The 20,187-nt window shown below is 42.6% G+C and overlaps 1 protein-coding gene across 1 annotated transcript in view; it reads right to left on the bottom strand.

The window, feature by feature from the left end:
* The window catches only part of LOC149525182 (ALK tyrosine kinase receptor-like), a 481,148-nt gene that overhangs the window by 208,029 nt on the left and 252,932 nt on the right, over nucleotides 1–20,187 (bottom strand). Inside the window, exon 4 of the mRNA XM_089777172.1 lies at nucleotides 2,440–2,641. Coding sequence (XP_089633298.1) covers nucleotides 2,440–2,641 — 202 coding nt within the window. The remainder of the gene's footprint in view (nucleotides 1–2,439; nucleotides 2,642–20,187) is intronic.

The raw sequence follows: 20,187 nt of genomic DNA, 5'->3' as shown, positions 1-20,187 counted from the left end.
CTCTCCACACTGAACTGTCTGTGGAATTGATACTCTTCTACCAAGCCTAACACCCAGATTCATTTCTTGAGAAGTACACAGCAACTAACTGGTTCTCTGTTCTGCAACTCCTTTTATATGACCTTCCTGGCCCCGAATTTGCTGCTTCTCCTGCAACCACTCTAGCGCACTTGGAGGACCTACCTACTGCCCTTTTCTGGGACTGGGTGTGGCAGGACCACTAGTCCTCCAGGAGGGGGTCAGAGGGCCTTAATCCACCCCATCACACCATGGTATAAGAACGTACACAGCATAGAAAATCTAAATAGACCCTGACCTAATTACTCAGGGTCCAATTGATACCAAGCTATAGAGTAGAAAAATCAGATCTATCCATCTTGAGAAACCATCTATAGGTCTATGCTGGACTTCAGCTTATGATCAGAGGTTTGAGTGGAGAACGGCTGTAGGGTCAGCACTATTCCTTCACACACAGGTATGCATGCTGATATATTTTAACAAATTGGTAGTCATCTAGGATACATAACTTTGCAAATCAGTACTTCACAGCAACAGTCAAGATATTACTCAGAACCTCCTGCTCTAAAAGAAAAAGGTGCCCATCACTTCAGCAAGATGAATTTCCATTAGCTCTTAGTGGTATAGAGTCTAAGGCATCTAGCTGAGCAGTTCTGATGGTCTCAACTGGATGGCAATGATGCACACAGTTTGTTTCAAAAGATTAAAACGTGTTTTCCCCTAACCCCATATTTAATTACTCAATATTTTCTTATTTTAATGGTGAAAATTGAAAACTGAAGAGACTATATGCAGTACAGCAGAGCACCTTAATATAATAGCAGATTCTACACAAGTGAACAAGAAGTAGCATTGCCAACAAGGCTGTACTACTGCTCAAAGCAGGTTTACTAGCTACAACACAGATGAAAAGCAATTTCAAACAGCAGGCAAAGAAGACAGCTGCTGCAGCTCCCCTAATTGTTTCTCTCAACATAGAGTAATTTACAAGTTAGATAATATTGCTGGAATGAAGCATGATCTAGATCACACACGAGCTCTTTTCCTCAGTTTTATAGACCATGTATAATAGTAGAAATACAACCCTTCAGCCCACTGCTGTGAATCAGGTTGTCTCCTGTCAGATTTTTTATTGCACATTCTCCTTTTGTTACTAGAAAACACCGAGTTTGTTTTACACAGTAAATCAGGCAACCACCATGTCTTGTTACTGGCATAAACCAGCATGACTTGATATTATAATCACTTTCTCTAACCTATTACATTAGAGAAAGATAATTTAAGATGCTTGGTACAAATTATGCTTCTTAATGTATATTCTGGGGGCACAGATGTAAAATCAATAACTAGAACAAAAGGACTGTTAGCTTCGCCTATATTCAGATTAACTTCTAAATTAAACAACCACCAGAACATTTAACTATTCAAAATGCATTTGTTCAGTTATGGTCCTGCTGTTTTGCTGCTAAGCACAACCTAAGAAAATGCACAGAGAGTCTTATAAATTGAGATGTCACTGACAATTAATCTTAATTACTCCAGGAGGAAATATTTCAGCCAGTTGTAGCCCAAAAAAATCAAAAGCTCTGCTTGGCAAATGACACTTAAATCCCTGGTGACACAAGAGACAACTTTTACAAAAAGAAAAAAAGAGACACAAAATATGTATTAATAATATGCATATAATCAAGGGATCAAAAGGTGGAACAGTCTATGGAAGGCCCTCTGTACAGTCTATGTCCAATAGTGGAGAGAATAGGGAATGAGGGAGTATGTATAGGAGAATGATTGTGTAGGTGGCTTTGAACCTTGGCATGAATCTCCTTGTGTCTCTTTGTAGGCCTACTATTATCTAGATCTAGAGTAAAAGGGGAAAGGACACCTGATACAGGAACCAGCCATATAGGCCTTTGTGTGAGCCACAACCACTGAGTGTGGTGTTCTGTCCCCCTCTAGTGATGGTTAAGCCATTTAAGGAGGCTAATGAGCATGGTCATGACAAAATGGCAAAATCATACATAATTCACGACAACATATGGATACGTTTCAAGCTTGGTCACAAAAAAAAAAAATGTAACCATTCAAAGTTACCATAAGCATGCATTTATTGACACAAAACAGTGGAACCATTCTAGTAAAGGAAACAGGGCTTGCCTACAGGAAATTTAGTTTGTCACAAACTGGGGCATGAATCTACCCTGCAATAGCCGGTCATGGATCACCTGGTTCTGTGCATCTTGAAAGTGATTTAGTCCTCTTTGAAACAGGAGCGAATCAAAGTACATTGATAGTTTTTAATTTCACATTGGAGCCTGGTCTGTATCACATGTACAGATCTTATACTGGGGAACAGAACATTTGTTTGATAAAGTAGTATCAAAACCAGCAAACACTCTATTCTTGTTTAGAAAAGAAACTTACCCATTTTTCTCTTGACTTGGACCCATCAGGATTTCACTGCTACTTTCATTAGCAGGGAGGAGCCGAGCAATATAGTCCCCGCTTTGTTGGAAGTGCCTATACACAGACACCTGAATAGTGCATTGCTCACTACTGCTCCTCAGCCAAGGGCTCAAGATGATGGGGCTCATGCTCTCTGATGTATTGAGGAACAGGAATGAACCTAGAAAGAAAGAGGGAACATGAGTTTTAAGAAAAAGAAACTAAAAAGAACAAAGTAGCAGGTTCCGTTTTATGGCAAGTCTCCTGGTATGGCCACACTGTATCTTTAAGATTACAAATCCAAATTCAAAGTCAAAGAACTTATCCTTTTATTCTCTAAGGACTTTTCTCGACAAGCAATGTTCATTAAACCAACAGTGCCTTTCACAATCCCAGATATTCCATAGTGTTTTACAAACCACTTCCTCTGAGAACTGGTAATGAATTTATGCAAGGATTGACCCACTGCTTGACATTGGAAATTTATATAGAGTGGACTATGCCATAGAAAATACTGCCTTTGCAGGTGCCTGGACTAGATGAGGATTTATCAAATATTTGAGTGTTTTTTTGATAGACTCACTTGTGGACTTCATTTCAAATATCTTGTGTGATTTAGAGCCAAGTTTCATGGCTCTGATCTCACTGGAATAGGCTCCCCAATTTGACAAGATGGATTATATTAGAGCTCTATCACAGTGGCCCCATTTGTATTCACACCCTAAAGAAAGTTTACAAAGTGATTACGTTTCCTGTACAAGTAGAAAGCACAAATTCATCAGCTCCTGTTCTGCTCTTATAAACCATCTATCGAGGAGAGTCAAAGCTATTAGTGCCAGGATAAATGCTTGATACCATTTTTATTGCTCCAGCCATTCATTCTGACATTAATTTTATATGAAATTAATCTACATGAAAGGTGTGATTATTATCTGGTACACCAACTATTTTTGTGTAATCCTATTCTAATATCTCTAACAAATCCAGGGGGACAGAGCTAATGAACTCTCCACAGATTAAAGCTCAATTGAGTAAATGAAGTTACTCTCTTTTGAAAGGAGCCTATTTACCAAATATTCCATAGAACAAGCAATAGCCCAACATAGAAGGGAGCCAGTCTTTGATACAGGATATTCTGATTTACCATATACACTCATTACCCTGTCAGATAGGGTAATACTACTTTGTACTAGAAGTGATCCATAACTCCTGAAAGTGGTGGGGTAGAGTTAGGGTTTGACTGTCTCATTACACAAACCTAAATGCCCTTTCCTTGCCTACTCTGAGGCCTTACCCCACCTCACTCCAACCCCATTCTCTTCCACCCATTGGCCTGTTGTAGGGAGTTTGTGTGCAAGAGAGAGTTAGGGGTATGGGTTCTGGCCGGGTAGCACTTACTTCTGGCAGCTCCCAGTTGGTAGCACAGCAGGACTAAGTCAGACTCCCTGCCTGCACTGGCCCCACACTATTCCCAGAAGCATCTTGTTGTGTATCGGGTTGTTATAGTAGATATAGCTTTTGTTATAGTAACTGAATTAGGTCATTAGGGGTTAGCCCAGCCAGTTTAGGCTGGTTCTAGTTAGTTGTGTGTTATGGAATAAATGGAAGCTTGCAACTGCTTCAAGCTCTCTGTGTTTCAAGTGATTTCTTTCTAAACTTTGTAACTCCAAACAATATAACAAAGTAACGACAAGGATGGGATAGCTATGCTGCCTCCACAAACAGAAATAAAGGTCAGTGTAAGAAAACAAACCTTTTTGCTATTCTGGAAGGTGTGGGTGAGAACTCAAACTAAAATCAGTGAAGCCCAGAGGCTGGGAGAGGGAAAAGAAAAAAGAAAGGAGATATAGCAGCATATTTACACTTACAAGACTGTTGGGACCTTTTGAGGAGACTATAGAGCAATGGCACGTATATACTGAGTGTTTTGAGCTTTGTTATTGAAAAGGACATTAAAGGAAGAGAAGGTGCCAATATCCTCTACTATGCAGTTTGCTGCACCCTGTTAAGCCAGAAATCAAATCTTAGTGACATAGTGGAAATCCTGGGGTCACATTATGCTCCAAAATCATTGGTCACTGCAGAAAGTTAAACAGTTGTACAATTTGTAGCACATATGAAAAAGCTTGTGGAACACTGAATTTAAGGAGATATTAAATGACATTTTGTCTTTGGCAGCAGGCTCACATGAATACTTGGTAACCCCATTGTTGGACAACAAACCTGTATGCAAGAAACTGGACATGGTTGCAGCAGTTTATTTGATCTCAGACACTGTGTATAAGGAAAAGCTAAAGAATCTTACACTTGAGACAACAAAGATCGTTTTGAAGTCATACAAGAGAAGCAGTATCCCTGTTGGGCACTACTGATGTTAAGGTGGAGCTCAATGGACAGACTGCTGAATTGCCACTGTTTGTGGTGAAAGGCCATTACCCCGCCTTAATGGGTAGATCATGGCTTCGGAAGATCCAGATGAACTGGACAGAAGTGCACCAATTGAATAAAGAAGAAACAGCTCTGATTTGAAGTATTGAAGAAACATGCTGCTATTTGTGGAGAGGATCTGGGAAGTATGAGGGGAATCACTGTGAAAGTGAAGATTAAACCTGGCAACCAACCAAAATATCTGAAGGCCAGAACTGTGCCATATGCCATCGGGTCAAGAACAAGGCCTGGAAGTGGATCGAAGCCTGTGATGTTGCATTTAACAAAGATAAATATGCATTCCTAAAGGAGGCCCTGACACATTTTGATCTATCCTTACCTTTATAGTTGGCCTGTGATGTCTTCCCATATGGAGTGGGAGTGGTCTTGTCATTAGTATCTGTTTGGACAAATCAAGCATGAAGCACTGGGAATCATTTTCAGGCTTCAGAAATTACATTAGTACCCTTTTGGAGGGAAGATTACACTTCTCGCTGACCATCGACCCTTGGCGGCAATATTTTGTCCACACAGACATTCCACCATTGAGTGCTAGTCGAATGCAGCAATGAGCATTGTGGCTTTCTGGACATACATGTGAGATCAGATATTGGAAATCCACTTTGCATGGCAATGCAGATGGTATCTCAAGGCTGCCTTTGCCAGTCAAACATCAAGATAGCGGCCAGAAGAAAATCTACTTTGAACAGATAGAGAACACTTAAAGGTCCATCACTGCTGTGCAAGTTAAGAGAGCAACTCATGTTGATGTAGTTCTGCCCCAAGTTATGGACCTACTGATGTACAGAACATCTCTATGGGACTCTTGGGTCTCACCCGACCTTGTTCTCTACATGTCCAGGAGGATGGAGTAAGCCATTCGTTCTGGGTGCTTCTTGTGGGGAATGTGTGTCATTATTCCAAAGATACTGAGACAGCAGATGTTAGAACAGCTGCATTCAGGTCACTGTGGAATGGTGCATGTGAAAGGAATTGCATGAAGCTATTTTTTGGTGACATGGCTTGGAAGCAGTGTTGAAGAGAAGGCAAGTGCTTGCATTTCATTCCAGAATTGAGGAATGCATCTCAGTTGGCACCTATACACCCATGGGACTGGCCTGAAAAATCGTGACAACATATTCACATTGATTTTGCTGGCCCATTTGAAGGTAGTATGTTCTTGGTGGTGGTAGATGCCCATTCCAAATGGACAGAAGTCTCTATAATGCTGTCTACTACTGCTGAAAACTCTGTGGAATCTTTAATTGTTTTGGTCTTCCAGAACAACTTGTGAGCAACAACGGTCTGCAGTTTGTCTCTCAGGAGTTTGGAAATTTTATGAAAGTAAATGGGATTCACAATATCACTCCAGCACCATATTACCCATCCAACCAATGAATTGGTTGAAAGGTTTGTGCAGACAATGAAACAAACTTTCAAATTGGCTAGAGGACATTCACTCACACAAAAGCTTCTGGACACTTTATTATCCTACAGCAATACATCTTATGCTAGAACCAAAGCATTCCCCGACTTTTTTCATGATGAGACATCAGCTGCACACTTGCTTTGATCTGCTGAAACCTTCTGAACCATGAGAAATTATGCAATGTCAACAGCAGGGTCAAGTCATCAGGAGTGCATCCAGAGCAAAAGACTGAATCGTTAGTCCTGGAGAGCTGGTTTTGGCTCAGAACTATGCTTTTGGAGCTGAATGGGTCCCTGCCACTGTTATTGCTCACATAGGACCTGTTTCCTATACTGTCCAGACTACAGAGGATCTCATCTGGTGACGACGGCATGTAGATCAGTTGTTGCCAGGTTATGCCTGCCCCCAGGACACATCTCCAGTTGAGTTGCCTGACCTCACCACTATCAGTGAGCTACTGAATCAAGAATCATCTATTCCTGACTCTCCTTCTCCATCACCACCTACAGCAAACACAAACCCCCTCTTTGAGCAGGATGATCCGACATCCTCACCTGCTTGCACTTCATGTCCCATTATCAGGATCACACCCATAACTCCTACAGATGCAAGAATAGCAGACATCCACCGTAATCCACCTAGGGAAAGAAGGCCTTCTCAACAGCTACACCTTTAGTTAAGGTTAACCCATGGTTATGGGGCAAAATAATCCCTGGGGTTAGTCTGGAACTGATGCAGTCTACCCTCATTCCCTAGTTTAGTGCTTGTTTTATTAAAGGGCTGTTCTTATCAAGAGGGGAAGTTGTATTTTGGGTTGTTGTAGATATAGATCTTGTTGTTACAATAACAAAGTTAAGTCACGAGGAGTCAGCCCAGTCAGTTTGGGCTGGTTCTAGTTAGTTTTGTGTTATGGAATAACCAGAAGCTAGCAACTACTTCAAGCTCTCTGTGTTTCAAGTGATTTCTCTCTCAGCTCTAACTCCAAACAACATAACACATCTGGAATGTCTTATTATTTGCCGTTCCTTGCCAATGGAAGCTGGGAACCCATGCGTGGGGTGGGGTCAATGCGCAGAGATCCTCTTCTCCCTTCCCTCCTCCCCTGAGTCCACAGGAACATGCTGGCCACTTCCACTCTTCAAATTCTGTATTCCCATTTAACAGATGGAAGAAACGGAGGCACAAAGAGGCTGAAGTCTACATTTTCAAAAAATGCTCACTAATTCTTGATTCTTTGCTTTCTCAGATGCCCACAGGGTGTGAACAAGGACATGATTTTCAAAGCACTAACCACCCACAAAACAGGGAGTTGCATGCACTTGCACGCAATCTCAACTCAGGCACTTAGTATCAGTTGGCACTTCTGAAAATTGACTGACCAACTTGACTATGGTCACAAAGTACATCAATGGAAGAGTTGGGTCTAGAACTCAGGTGTCCTGACTCCCAGTTCACTACTCTGACTCTAAACCAGGGGTCTCCAACCTTTTTAGGCACAAGATCATTTTTTGAATTTAAGTGCAATTCAAGATCTACATCACACCCAAATACCCTTGTCCCACCTCCTTCGTGCCCCTTCTCTGAGGCCCTGACCCTGCTCACTCCATCCTCCCTCCCTCCCTTCCACCCCTATTATCCCTCCCTTTCATCAGGCAGGGGCAGAGGGTTGGGGCGCAGGCTCTGGCCTTGAGCTAAGTGATTTGGAGTGTGAGAGGGGCTCTGAACTGAGCCTGGGGCAGGAGTTTGGGGCACAGGCGGGGGGTTCATGACTGGGGCAAGGGTTTGGGATTCTGGCTCCAGCTGGACACTGCTTACCTCAGGTGGCTCCTGGGTGGTGGCGCAGTAAGGCTAACGCAGGCTCACCCCTGCCCTAGCCCTGCACCACTCTCAAAGCAACCAACAAACTCCCTTCATCCCAAGCCCTGTTGTGCCCCCTCTCTGCTCTGTGGAGATAGAACACAGGAGGAGACAGGGGCACCCTGACATAAGCACCCCTCTTCTCCCTTCCCTGCTCTGTACCGCAAGCAGGAGGCTCCCAGAGAGGGGTCGTTCCAAGGCAAAGGGCAGGAGGTGCGCAGCTGTGCGGTGAAGGGCAGCTGAAGTGCTTGTACTTGATAGCCTCTTGGCCAAACTAGTCAAGATCACCTGTCAGAGGCTCCAAGATCTACCAGGAAATCCCGATCGACTGGTTGGTGACCACTGCTCTAAACACTGTATCCATAGGATGTTAGGTAGCATAAGCACATCAGTTTTAGCTAGCAAATTTGTCCTGAAAACAGAATTAGGCAGTAAAATGTAAGAAATAGTCCCCTCATGACTGCAAATATCATAGGTGGCAAGGTGAGAGAAAGAGTGAATCTGTGAATTACTATTAATTCCTGTGGTGTCAGATAGGATGGTGCATGTATAACTTCCCTCCCTCCCTTCCCCCCACTATCTGGACAAAATACATTTCCTAAAGTTTAAGAGAGCTTGTTTATTTAGCTGATCATAAGTAGAGATGGTAACTGCATGTATGATCCTTGTGCTTTCCCATCTCTCTCTACTTCTGGGAATAACAAGAATTACAGCATTAAATCGCATAGCTTTATTGTTTAACCCCCACAGGATCACTGGAATCAGTGACGTGAAAGAGAGCAAAGATTTCTACTGGTGGCAGAAATACACTAAACCCTGCAATAATTGCTAATAACGTGTCAGATTCAGGGGCCCATTTACTCATCTTATTGCTTTGTGATGGGGAGTAGGATTTTAAAGCTGTCACAAATTAGAAAGCAGTTTGTTTCTTCAGTGTTTACTTGCAGTATATATGGGAAAAGTGCTTCCAACCAAGTAGAATTAGAATACCAATGAGACTCACAAATAGGAAAAGATACTTAGTTATTGCTCTGAGGTAGATTGTAGGCCTGGGGTGGGCAAAAAGGCCTTCGTGGGCTGCATCTGGCCTGCCAAGCAAGTTGATCTAGCCTGCGGAGGCCCTGCCACTCCTTCCGCCCCCAGGCCAATCAGGGTCTGTGGGTGGGGAAGCATGGAAGTGTCCTGTCCCCGCCCCTTTTGCTTGAGTCCCTGCCCCTTCTAGGGCAGCCTGGGACCACTTTAAAATTTTTTGAAGTGACCCCCAGTCAAAAATTATTGGGCACTCCTGTGTTAGGCAGTCACTACTGTTCTTAGTTTGGGCTATTGTTAACAGAGTTCTCTCTCCAAAACCCTAGTTTATTGTTTTGCTTATACTCAATTATACCTAGGAACTGAAGTAAGCAGTTCTAGAGACATGAAGATTAGAGCCATACCAAGCGAGTGGTCCTCACATAGTGCTGCACTGAATGATTGCATGTGGCACTTCTGTTCCAAAGTGAGGACTAGAATTATGCTGGAGCAGTGCTCGTGACCAGAACATAATCATGTTCTGGAAAGACTTTTACCAGAGGCTACACAATAGATAGCACAGGAGCTGTGCTGTACCATTTTTAGAAATCCAGGTATGTGTTACATCCTCTAAAAGCACAATTTCCTCAAGGGAATCATTACTGTTTGCTGCTCTTACCCTAGTGTTACTCTTACTGCAATTATATTCCATAAACACTCAGACAAGTACTCTCAGAATTCTACTTAGCTATGGTGTCTTTGGAATTTCCAGGTTAGAAATGATGGATTTGCTGTGAACACACACCAGATTCTGAAAGCATAACATGTGTCCCATTGCAGATTTTAAAGATCCCTGATAAAAGACTGTACATAGATTTCTTCATTTCAGAACAAAGCATTGGTCCATCCATTCCTACAATGATTAATATCTGATGACTCAGAAGAAGACACCATCTCTCCATAATACATCTAGCCAATTAAGTCTATCCATTTCTAAGGGCATGTCTATACTAGAAAGACAACAGAAGCACTGTAGCGCAGACACTTACTGCAGTAACAGAAAAGGGTCTTCCATCAGTTTTAAGTAAATCCAGTTCTCCAAGAGGCACTAGGTAGGTCAAAAGAATTCTCCACAGATCTAGTTGAATCTACACTGGGGCTTAGGTTGACATAATTGCATCACACACAGAGTGAAATTTTTCACATCCCTAACCAATGCAGTTAAGCTGACTTCACCATGTAGTGTATACCAGCCTTTAAACGACATGATTTTATTATTATGATGCAGATCCTTTTTAAAGGCAACTGTATACATGTTATGGGTCAAAAACTTCAGACCTTACAATTCTATGTAAAGTCAATACATGAACAGGATTGTGTCTTAAAAATCCTTATTAGGTTTTGGATTGTAACTAAGTAGACATTACAAAGCAGTGTTGTTTTCCTTTTCATTGGGAATAAGAGGAAAATTATACCATTTCCCACCTGGTACATTCCCAGGCAGAACTAAGTCCTAATCTGTTTATCAGATTTCAGTATTCCTCCAGCAACAGAAAGTCCATGTGGCAAGCTGTATCTCAGATCATTGTGTAGGTCTTTAGGGTCATAAGGTTTCATTAGTAATCTTCTTGGACTGCTATTTTCCTTTTGCAACTTACAGCTCTAATGAGGCTCTTGGGGATCTTTCAGGGTGAATAACTAAGAAAGAGCACTGCTGCTTCAAAGAGATTTTTACTGATAGTTGGGCACCTAGGGAATATGAACAGAGATGAAAGGCCCCTTCATAGAACAAGTTGTCAGAATCCTGTTCTACCACTTGTAGGATTTTTTAAAAAATGAATAAAGCACTGGTATGTTGCAATAACTCATATTTAATACTCAGGGGTGATGTGAAGAGTTTGCAGCTGGTAAAGCTGATCCAAACAGTAATGCCTCATCTTAGGATACAATATACCCACTAGTGAGGCACCTCAGAAACCTGCTGTCAACCACTGAAACTAGAGTGGTTGTTAGTTATGCCATCTGCGTGCTATTGAATAGTCACTCTAATCACCTAAACAAATATCAACAGATAGTGTCACAAATCCAGGACCACTTAGCTCTGTATGGCTCTCACTATGGTGCTCAGTCACCAGGATCACTCAGAACTATGTGGAGGCAGTGGGGAAAAAGTCTCCTGCACCAAAAGATAAAAACACTACAACAGAGTATCTCCTCTAGCTGTTGCAGTTGAAGGATTATGACATTTGGTTGAGCCATTCTATTTCTATCCAGTAGAGGGCAGTAGCAGACCTCACACACTTTCACTGCAATAGCTTATAATGTAATTGTGCCTCTCATCCAGACATATTCAAAGTGGTTCACAGACTCTATATCCTGCAATTGTACACCCACCTCTGAAACAGTGCAATTTTTTAGTTAAAGTGAGTATATGCTAGCAGTATTACTCAGCAAGTTTCTTTGTTTTGCTTTAAATAATGATCTGCATGGTCGTGTCAGCTCCAAAATGTTTCCCCTACCCCAGCAAGTCCTTCCCTCCAAGATAAAGTATGGGAAAGTCCTAAATATCTAATAGTTCAGGCTTCTGATTCATATCTGCAGTACATCTTCACTCTTCTAACATTTGCAGTCAACATACAATAGGTTCTCCATCTTTGTGGAGTTTTTCTTTATTGTATTTGAATTATTGACTGTCATTCCACATCTTGCAAGGAAAAAAACATATTTTAAAATAAACACAAGATAACTACTGAAACGTCAGTTAAATACACTAATGCATTCTAATATTTCCAATATTCAACAGGTAAATAAATCTTGCACTAAGAACTACTGCCTAATGGTTGGGGGCTTTTTTCTAGCATTTCAAAATTCATACTGTGAGGGGAAAGATGGCTCAAGCGAGGAGTAATGGCATACTGTTGTCTTCACTAGTTCAAATTCAGCCAAGATTATTTAGGATTGTCAAGAATCACTGTCAGGGTGTTCAGTGCAGTACAGGACACAAATGTAAAAACCATAGAACATGTCCCAAGGAGCTTACAAATGAAAAGAATTACACCGATTAGACAAGAATGCACTGGAATGCACAGACCAAATCATTACCACCTGGCAGCTGTTTGATGGCCTGTGTGAACTAAACTAGTAAAACAAACCTAATCTAGTGGGTAAAAATTCCACTTTTCCTTTAGAGATGTCAATGAGTGATTGTGCAAGGAGTGTGAATTCATTTATCAAAACCAGTCCCTCCAGAACAAGATTGAGGCATATTGGTAGAGATGCATGCGATGTGAGATGTTCTAATTATATCTGTAAATGAGCGAGATAAAGAGAAAGAGTGCAAACAAGATATGTACTCCAGGGCAGGGCACTGGGAATCATAAGTGAACACTAAATTCATTTTTATTTGTGAGATCTGGTGAGTGCAGAAGTTTAGGAGAGTAGCAGGCTCACTTACAGCTCCAAACCAGAATTTGTCTTTTTTATCACTATTTGAAATGCCTCTTTGAAGACCATTTCTGTGTTACTAGCTGAAACATATTCTGAACCCTATCTCAATTGTCTGTTATTTTAAAGGTGTATTGTTCACTGTACAACCTCAATCCTATGGTAATCTTTGGGTATTTCACATTACATAATCTTTGCCACTTTGAGAGGCTGCATCTGTGAACCTGAGGTTGCAGACAATTTTATTTGTGCTAGAGACATTAATCTCGCCCTATTCATAGTGCAATCTTACTCAGAAAAATAATTTTCCAAAGCGCAGACACCAACTACGGAAGGTTTGAGCCATTAGATAAACTTACAGTGGAAAACAAGGGAGTTATAATAGCAAGCATTTGTAGGAGTGGGATTTTATATTTATACCTCAGGTTTAACAATGTAGTAATGTATGACTTAATTTCATCCTGCCAGCCACCCTCTTTGACGACACTCTGGGGCATTGGTACAAACACATTTGACAGACTGCCAGTGTCTATACCAATGTTAAGGCAGGGACAGACCATTAGGCCCTTTAGTTAAATATACATTTCTTTGTTTTAAGGTTTAGTACGTAAAAGACAGGATCTTGTATTATGTCTATGTTAAGATTAGAGAAATGTTGAAGGCCTGGGCCACAATGTGAACTGTTTTGATTACAAGATTTGGTAAGGTTTAATTTACAATGCTTTTTTATTACTCAATATAAAACACTACTGTTTGTATATCTTTGAAGGTCTCTGTAAAAGACTGAAACAAAAGACAGAACTATGTAGCACTTTAAAGACTAACAAGATGGTTTATTAGGTGATGAGCTTTCGTGGGTCAGACCCACTTCCTCAGATCAGTACAGTAAAACTCCAATAGTCCGGCATCCAATAGTCCGGCACACCTGATAGTCCAACATCAAAATGGCAAGAGCCTAGTGAGTGAGCTTCGGCAAAAAATGAGTCACAAGGTAACAGCAGCAGCAGCTGAACTGAGCGAAAAGGGTAAAAAAGGGTTAAAAAACCTAAAACATTACAGTATACTGTATACAATATATACAATAAAAAGGGTTAAGAACACTTTATATACAGCATATACTGTATACAATATATACATAACCAGCTTATAGTTCCTCCTGATACTCCAGCATATCTGATAATCCGGCACCACCTAGGTCCCATAGGTTCCGGATTATCGGAAGTCTACTGTATGTGGAAGAAAATCGGCACAACTACATATACCAAAGTGTATTTTCTTCCACATACTGATCTGAGGAAGTGGGTCTGGCCCACGAAAGCTCATCACCTAATAAACCATCTTGTTAGTCTTTAAAGTACTACATAGTTCTGTCTTTTGTTTCAGCTACACCAGACTACCACGGCTGCATCTCTGTCACTATTCTGTAAAAGCAAAATACAGGACTATGTAGCACTTTAAAGACTAACAAGATGGTTTATTAGATGATGAGCTTTCATGGGCCAGACCCACTTCCTCAGATCAAGTAGTGGAAGAAAATAGTCACAACCATATATACCAAAGGATACAATTAAAAAAAATGAACACATATGAAAAACACATTTTTTTTCATAATTTTTTAAAAAATTTTTTTAATTGTATCCTTTGGTATATATGGTTGTGACTATTTTCTTCCACTACTTGATCTGAGGAAGTGGGTCTGGCCCACGAAAGCTCATCATCTAATAAACCATCTTGTTAGTCTTTAAAGTGCTACATAGCCCTATATTTTGCTTCAGCTACACCAGACTAACACGGCTACATTTCTATTACTATTCTGTAAAAGACTTTGTGTGAATGAGGAATGTATGCATCAGAAAAAGATAAGGTGCGAAGGCTATTGTTAAAACCAGACGGTCAAGAGAGGAGGGGTGAAGAGACTTATCACCAGAGAACCATCAGTGCACATGAAGGTTTAAGGAAGGGCAGAATTGACAACCCTTAGGTGGAGCTGGCACCCCAAAAGACAATTTATTAACTCAATCCAGGACAGGATGACCCTCTCTGAGGTGTTTAGGAACATCAAAAGATAACATCAATTAAGAAGTAACTGGTCACAAACTGAGAAAGCAAAATCTATAGACTTCAACAGAGAAAAGAGGATTATAAGAACAGGGTGCTTTGCCATGAGACTTTGAATTCGTCTTGCCACCAACTCTAGGATCATCGGATCGTGACCAACAAAGCCCGGCTCCCCTCTGCGATCAATCTGGCCGGCCACTAGATTGATCCAGACTCTGGACTGGTAACCATAACATCAACTGGCAGGACTGTGTGCATGGTGTTTGTGTGTATGGATGTGTGACTGAAAAGCATATGCTAACTGTTGCATTCTCAATAAATGTGACATACTACCTTCTCCTCTATAAAATATCTTGTGTGCTTTGTATGGGCATAACACATTAACATAGGGAATTCTAGATCTCCTTACAATGTGGATATGGAGCCAGTTCCTCAGCAGATAAACAAATTCACTGAAGTCAATAGCCCCATGATGAAGGGTGCTCTACTAAATTTACATTTTTAATAATGTACTTAGGGGACTAACAAGAAGAATTTTTGTTATAAGATGGGGACATGTGTTGGAAGAGACAGAGAAGGAGAAAGACACGGGTGTATTGGTGGATCACAAGATGATGATGAGCCACCAATATGGTGCTGCTGTAAAAAAGTCTAAAGCAATCCTAGGATGTATCATGCAAAGTAGAGTTAGGGAAGTGTTCATATCATTATGCAAGGCACTGGTGAAATCTTATCTGGAATATCGTATGCAATTCTCCTATGTTTAAGAATCTCCTATGTTTAAGAAAAATTGATTTGAACCAGAACAGGTGCAGAGAAAGGCTATTGTGATACTCTGAGGCATGGAGAACATACCTTACAAGGGGAGACTCAAGGAGCTTGATTTGTTTAGCTTATGTTAAAGAAGGCAGAGATGATATAGGGTTGAGTCGATAAACACAATAGAGGGATAAAGAATATGAAGGGAGAAAAGTTATTTAAGTTATGCATCAATGTGGATAACAGAATAAATGACTATAAACTGGCCATCAACAAGTTTAGGCTCAAAATTAGATGAGTTTCTACTAGGGATATAAATCCACATTAAACTGGTTTACCAGTTAAACAAAATGTTAACTGGAGCAGCCCTTGTCCACAGTGGGCCCCATAGGGCTGGAACAGCCCCGTGCCCACAGTAGGGTGCTGTTCCCACTGGTTAACCAGAATCAGTAAGCATCAACCTTAATTGGTTAACCTTTCACATTCCTAGTTTCTACCCATCAGAGGAGTGAAGTTCTGGAACAGCCTTCCAAGAAGAACAGTGGGGGCAACCCCCCCCCCCAAAAAAACCCCATCCCCCCCAACTGGTTTCACAACTGAGCTTGATAAATTTATGGAGAGGATTGTATGATGAGACTTCCTACAATGGCAGCTAGCCATCTGTGACTGCTGACATCCCCAGCACCTGGTGATAGGACACTAGATAGGGAGGATTCTAAGCTACTACAAAGAATTCTTTCCCAGGTGTCTGGTTGTTGGGTTTTGCCAAAATGTCCACGGTCTAACTGATCACCATATTTGAGGCCAGGAAGGAATTTTACCCCTGGTCAGATTGGCAGTGACCTTTGGTTTTTCACCTTCCTCTGAAGGATAAGGCAAAGGCCACTTTCAGGTTTATACTAGAGGAAACAGCCAGTTCTGTTTCTTGAGGTCTTCAGATCAAAATTTGAGGAATTCATTAACATAGCCAGATGTTATGAATCTATTACTGGAGTGAATAGGCGATGCTCTACAGCCAGCAATGTGCAAGAGGTCAGACTAGATCAGGCATGGACACAATCTGGCCCATGGGCTGCACCCGGCCAGCCAAGCCATTTGATCCAGCCCACAGTCCACCCTGGCTGGAGGTATGGGGGAGAGAGACTTCACTGGCTCCTCACCTATCCCCATCCCAAAAGCACAGGGCACATAGAAGAAGCATCAGCTGATCAAAAGAGCTGGTGGTTCTCACTAGGCACCACACTACCATGGGAGAGGGGCGAGTGAGCTGACGCACTCCCCTACCCCCAGCTGCAATGATTGGCCTGAGGTCATGGGAGCACACAAAGCCTCCTCCCTCCAGCCCGCCAGAGGCATGTGGTGCATAGAGGGAGCAACTGCCATTTCCCTCTAGGTACCACATGACCCTGGCAGGGGGTGAGAGTTTGTGGGCTCCTCCAACCCCAGAGCCCACTTCCACCTGTGATGCTTGGGCTGTGGGAGCATGCACAAAGTCTCTTGTCCCCCAGGGAAGTGTGGCCCTGAGCAGTACATGGAGAGAAACAATGTGACTGGGGCTGCTGCAGGAGGGAGTCTGCCTCGGGGGGATCTTGTTGGGCTGCTGGCTGGGAGCCACCTAAGGTAAATAACTACTGGCTAGAATCTGCCTGTGGCACCTCATCCCTTGCCTCTTGCACCCTAGCCCCTCCCACTTCCTAACTCCCAGACCCACATCACCACCCACTCCTGCCCTAAGTCACCACTGAAATCCTCTGCACACTGCCCCAGGTCACAATTCACTTCCAGACCTTATGTCCCTCCCTCACATCAAAATTCACTCCTGCACCCCTACGTCCTCCTGGACTCTGCTCCCTAATCCCCTACATCAGGTCAACTCACAACTCCAGCTAAACTCCCTCTCGGACCCCACACCCTCTCCTGTACCCCAAACTCCTACCCTGAGCTCCCTGCTGCAACCAACCTCAGTTCCACACCTCCATAGAGAAGTGCAGCCCTTAACCACTTTCCAAACTCTTGGACTGGACTCCCATCAAAAACCATTACCCACTCCTGGACTAGATAATCACAATGGTTTATTGTGGCCTTAAAGTCTGAGCCCATTATCCACAGTGATCAGCTCACTGAACTGTTTAGTTTTGGTGGTTAAGGGCAAACTGAAAATAAATAATGGCGAGCATGAGAATTTGTAATGAAGTGAGCAGACTAAATTATTTGAATAATTAAAAAATAATACACCAAAGACAAATTATATGAACACCCAGTGGGTCTCCTTAGACTCGAGTTGGATTAAAGAATCCCAAGTATCAATTCAGAGAGATTTCCTCTCTAATTACTGAAGACCATTTTTTGTTTGTTTTGAGTTTTGCTTTTCCAGACAATAAATTAAATTAAAACATTAACTTAATCTGATCACTGTTATAAAGCAGCAGTCTTATACCCTTTGCAAAACTGATAGGCTGTGTCTACATTGGCATCCCTTTCTTAAAAGTAGGAATAAGGGATCTTCCGGAAAAGGGCTTATTTTCCGGAGAATTGTGTCTACACTGGCGCTTTTCTCCGGCAAAAACCCCGAGCCAGAAAAAAGCGGCAGCCATGTAAATGCAAATGTCGCAGGGGATATTTAAATCCCCCACGGATTTGCAATTCTGAAGTGTCTCATTAGCATCCCTTTTCCGGAAAGGGATGCCAATGTAGACACAGCCGTAGAGTGAGGCAGAGAGGTTCAGTAAGATGTTGTATTATTTCAAATGAAGCTGTGGAATAGTGGTAATCAAGTATTGAAGCCCCAATTTTTAGGCCCCTGTTTTAACTACATCTCACATTGACTTCCAGTTAGTAATTTCTACTTATCTAAATATAAAAGACAAAGGATTTAAAGCAAAATTAAGATATAAAAAACCAAGGAGGGCTTTCGTCTCCCATTGACCTTACAGGGGAGTTTTCCCAGGTTATACTCCTTTTGCGTACAAGGTAGATACTTATGCAAATCTCTCCATGCATTTTACAATCTATTTGCTATGACCCGTGCAAACTTCAGCAGAGCTCTAGGAACATCAGCTTGACAATGTGAGGAAAAAAACTCCATCACATACATTCTAATTGCTATTAAGGCCTCCACATAATGGCCCCAAAGGGAGCCTAAATCTTGTATACCTAAGTGGGAAGCATCAGAACTTACACACACACATAGCCTCATTCACAGCTTTCCTGTGTTGTCATGCAGTTAAAGAATAACGTGTGAACTGAATATGAACACAATATAAAAGCTTGCTTTTTCCATCCTTACTATTTACACATTATAGTTTGTACTGATTATGTAGAGTAGTACCTAGAGTCAACAGAGATTGGAGACCCATTGTGTTAGGAGCTATACATACGTATTAACAGGGCTCGCCAAGCAGCGGCAAGCCCCGCTCACTAGCTGTGTGGTTCTGTGAGCTGCGCATGCGCAGATCGCACTGTGCATGCGCAGATTGCGCAGCGCCGGCTGTGCCGGCTTGTAATCTACTCGCCATGGGCGAGTAGATTACATGATCTGTTGAGCCCTGTGTATTATTGTAAGGGGACTGTTAGCTCCTTACTAAAACTCAGCGGGAGTTTTTGGTTGGCCAGCTCCCCATACCAAAAGGGATGAGAGATCAGAGCCCTGAGACTGACAGTCCCCACGGACAATGGGAAGAGGCCAACACTCCAGGTCAGCCTGAATGACAGGTTGGACAGGACAATGAGGAGGCCAGGTCCTGTCCTCTGTGTGAGCTGGGATTTTCTGGGTCTGAGTCAAAGGGGATAGAGCTAAAAAGAGCAGCAAGGGTTCCAAGCTGTGCTAAGGAGCAGACCTGCAGTGACAGAGCCAGAGGCCCATACAGCCCACAGAGCGCAGACCTTGTGCTAAAAAGCAGATCTGCTGTGACCAGAGCCAAAGGGGTCAGAGAAGGAACTCAAGGGGCTGGAGGCTCGCAAAGCAGCATAGTCTGGAGCTGGGAATGGTGAGCAGCTGGGACCAGCAAAGGGGGCAAAAGAGGCTCTGGGCAGGGAGACACCACCAGCCACGAGGCCCTGCAGGTCAGATGTGGAGAGGGATTATAATTCCAACTGGGAGAGCAGTCCTGCCACCTAGAGCCTGAAGTCATGTGGTCACTGCCAGAGCAAGCGTGTCCAGCCTGCAGCCCCCGTTGCAGCACAGGCAAGGCCTGAGAAAGAGCCCTGGGACCTATAAGGAACAGACTGAGAACTGTCCTTACGCTCTGCAGACTGCTGTTGTGATGTCCCCGTGCTACAGAGCGGGACTATGTGTTCTCTTTTAACCTCTCTCAGGGTATGTCTACACTACCCCGCTAGTTCGAACTACCTAGTTCGAGCCCCGTGTAGCCGCGCTGCACGGGGTTCAAACCAGCGGGGTTTTAAAAATGGCGGCTCCCCGCTTATGCAAATGAAGCCCGGGAAATTCAAATCCCGGGCTTCATTTGCAAGTGCGGTATGCCTACATTACCCTCCTAGTTCGAACTAGGAGGGTAGTGTAGACATACCCTCATTTTTCCTTATTCTTTTCTTTTTAATCAGTTGCTGTTTAATAAATGGTATTTGCTTTGAACTGTATGTAATGATCAGTGGGTCAAGAAAGCATCCAGTGTGAAGGAGCACCCTGGAGTAGGGACACCCTAGAAAACTTGGGACCAGACTTGTTGGGATTTCGAGGACTCTGCTACTCAGAAGAGTGGACCTCAGGTTCAGAGAGGCCTTTGAGT

The sequence above is a fragment of the Pelodiscus sinensis genome, chromosome 3, assembly GCF_052426305.1.
Source record: "Pelodiscus sinensis isolate ZL-2025 chromosome 3, ASM5242630v1, whole genome shotgun sequence".
NCBI classification, from domain to species: domain Eukaryota; kingdom Metazoa; phylum Chordata; order Testudines; family Trionychidae; genus Pelodiscus; species Pelodiscus sinensis.
Note: the sequence above shows the minus strand (reverse complement) of the source record. Positions and strands in the feature narration are given on the sequence as shown.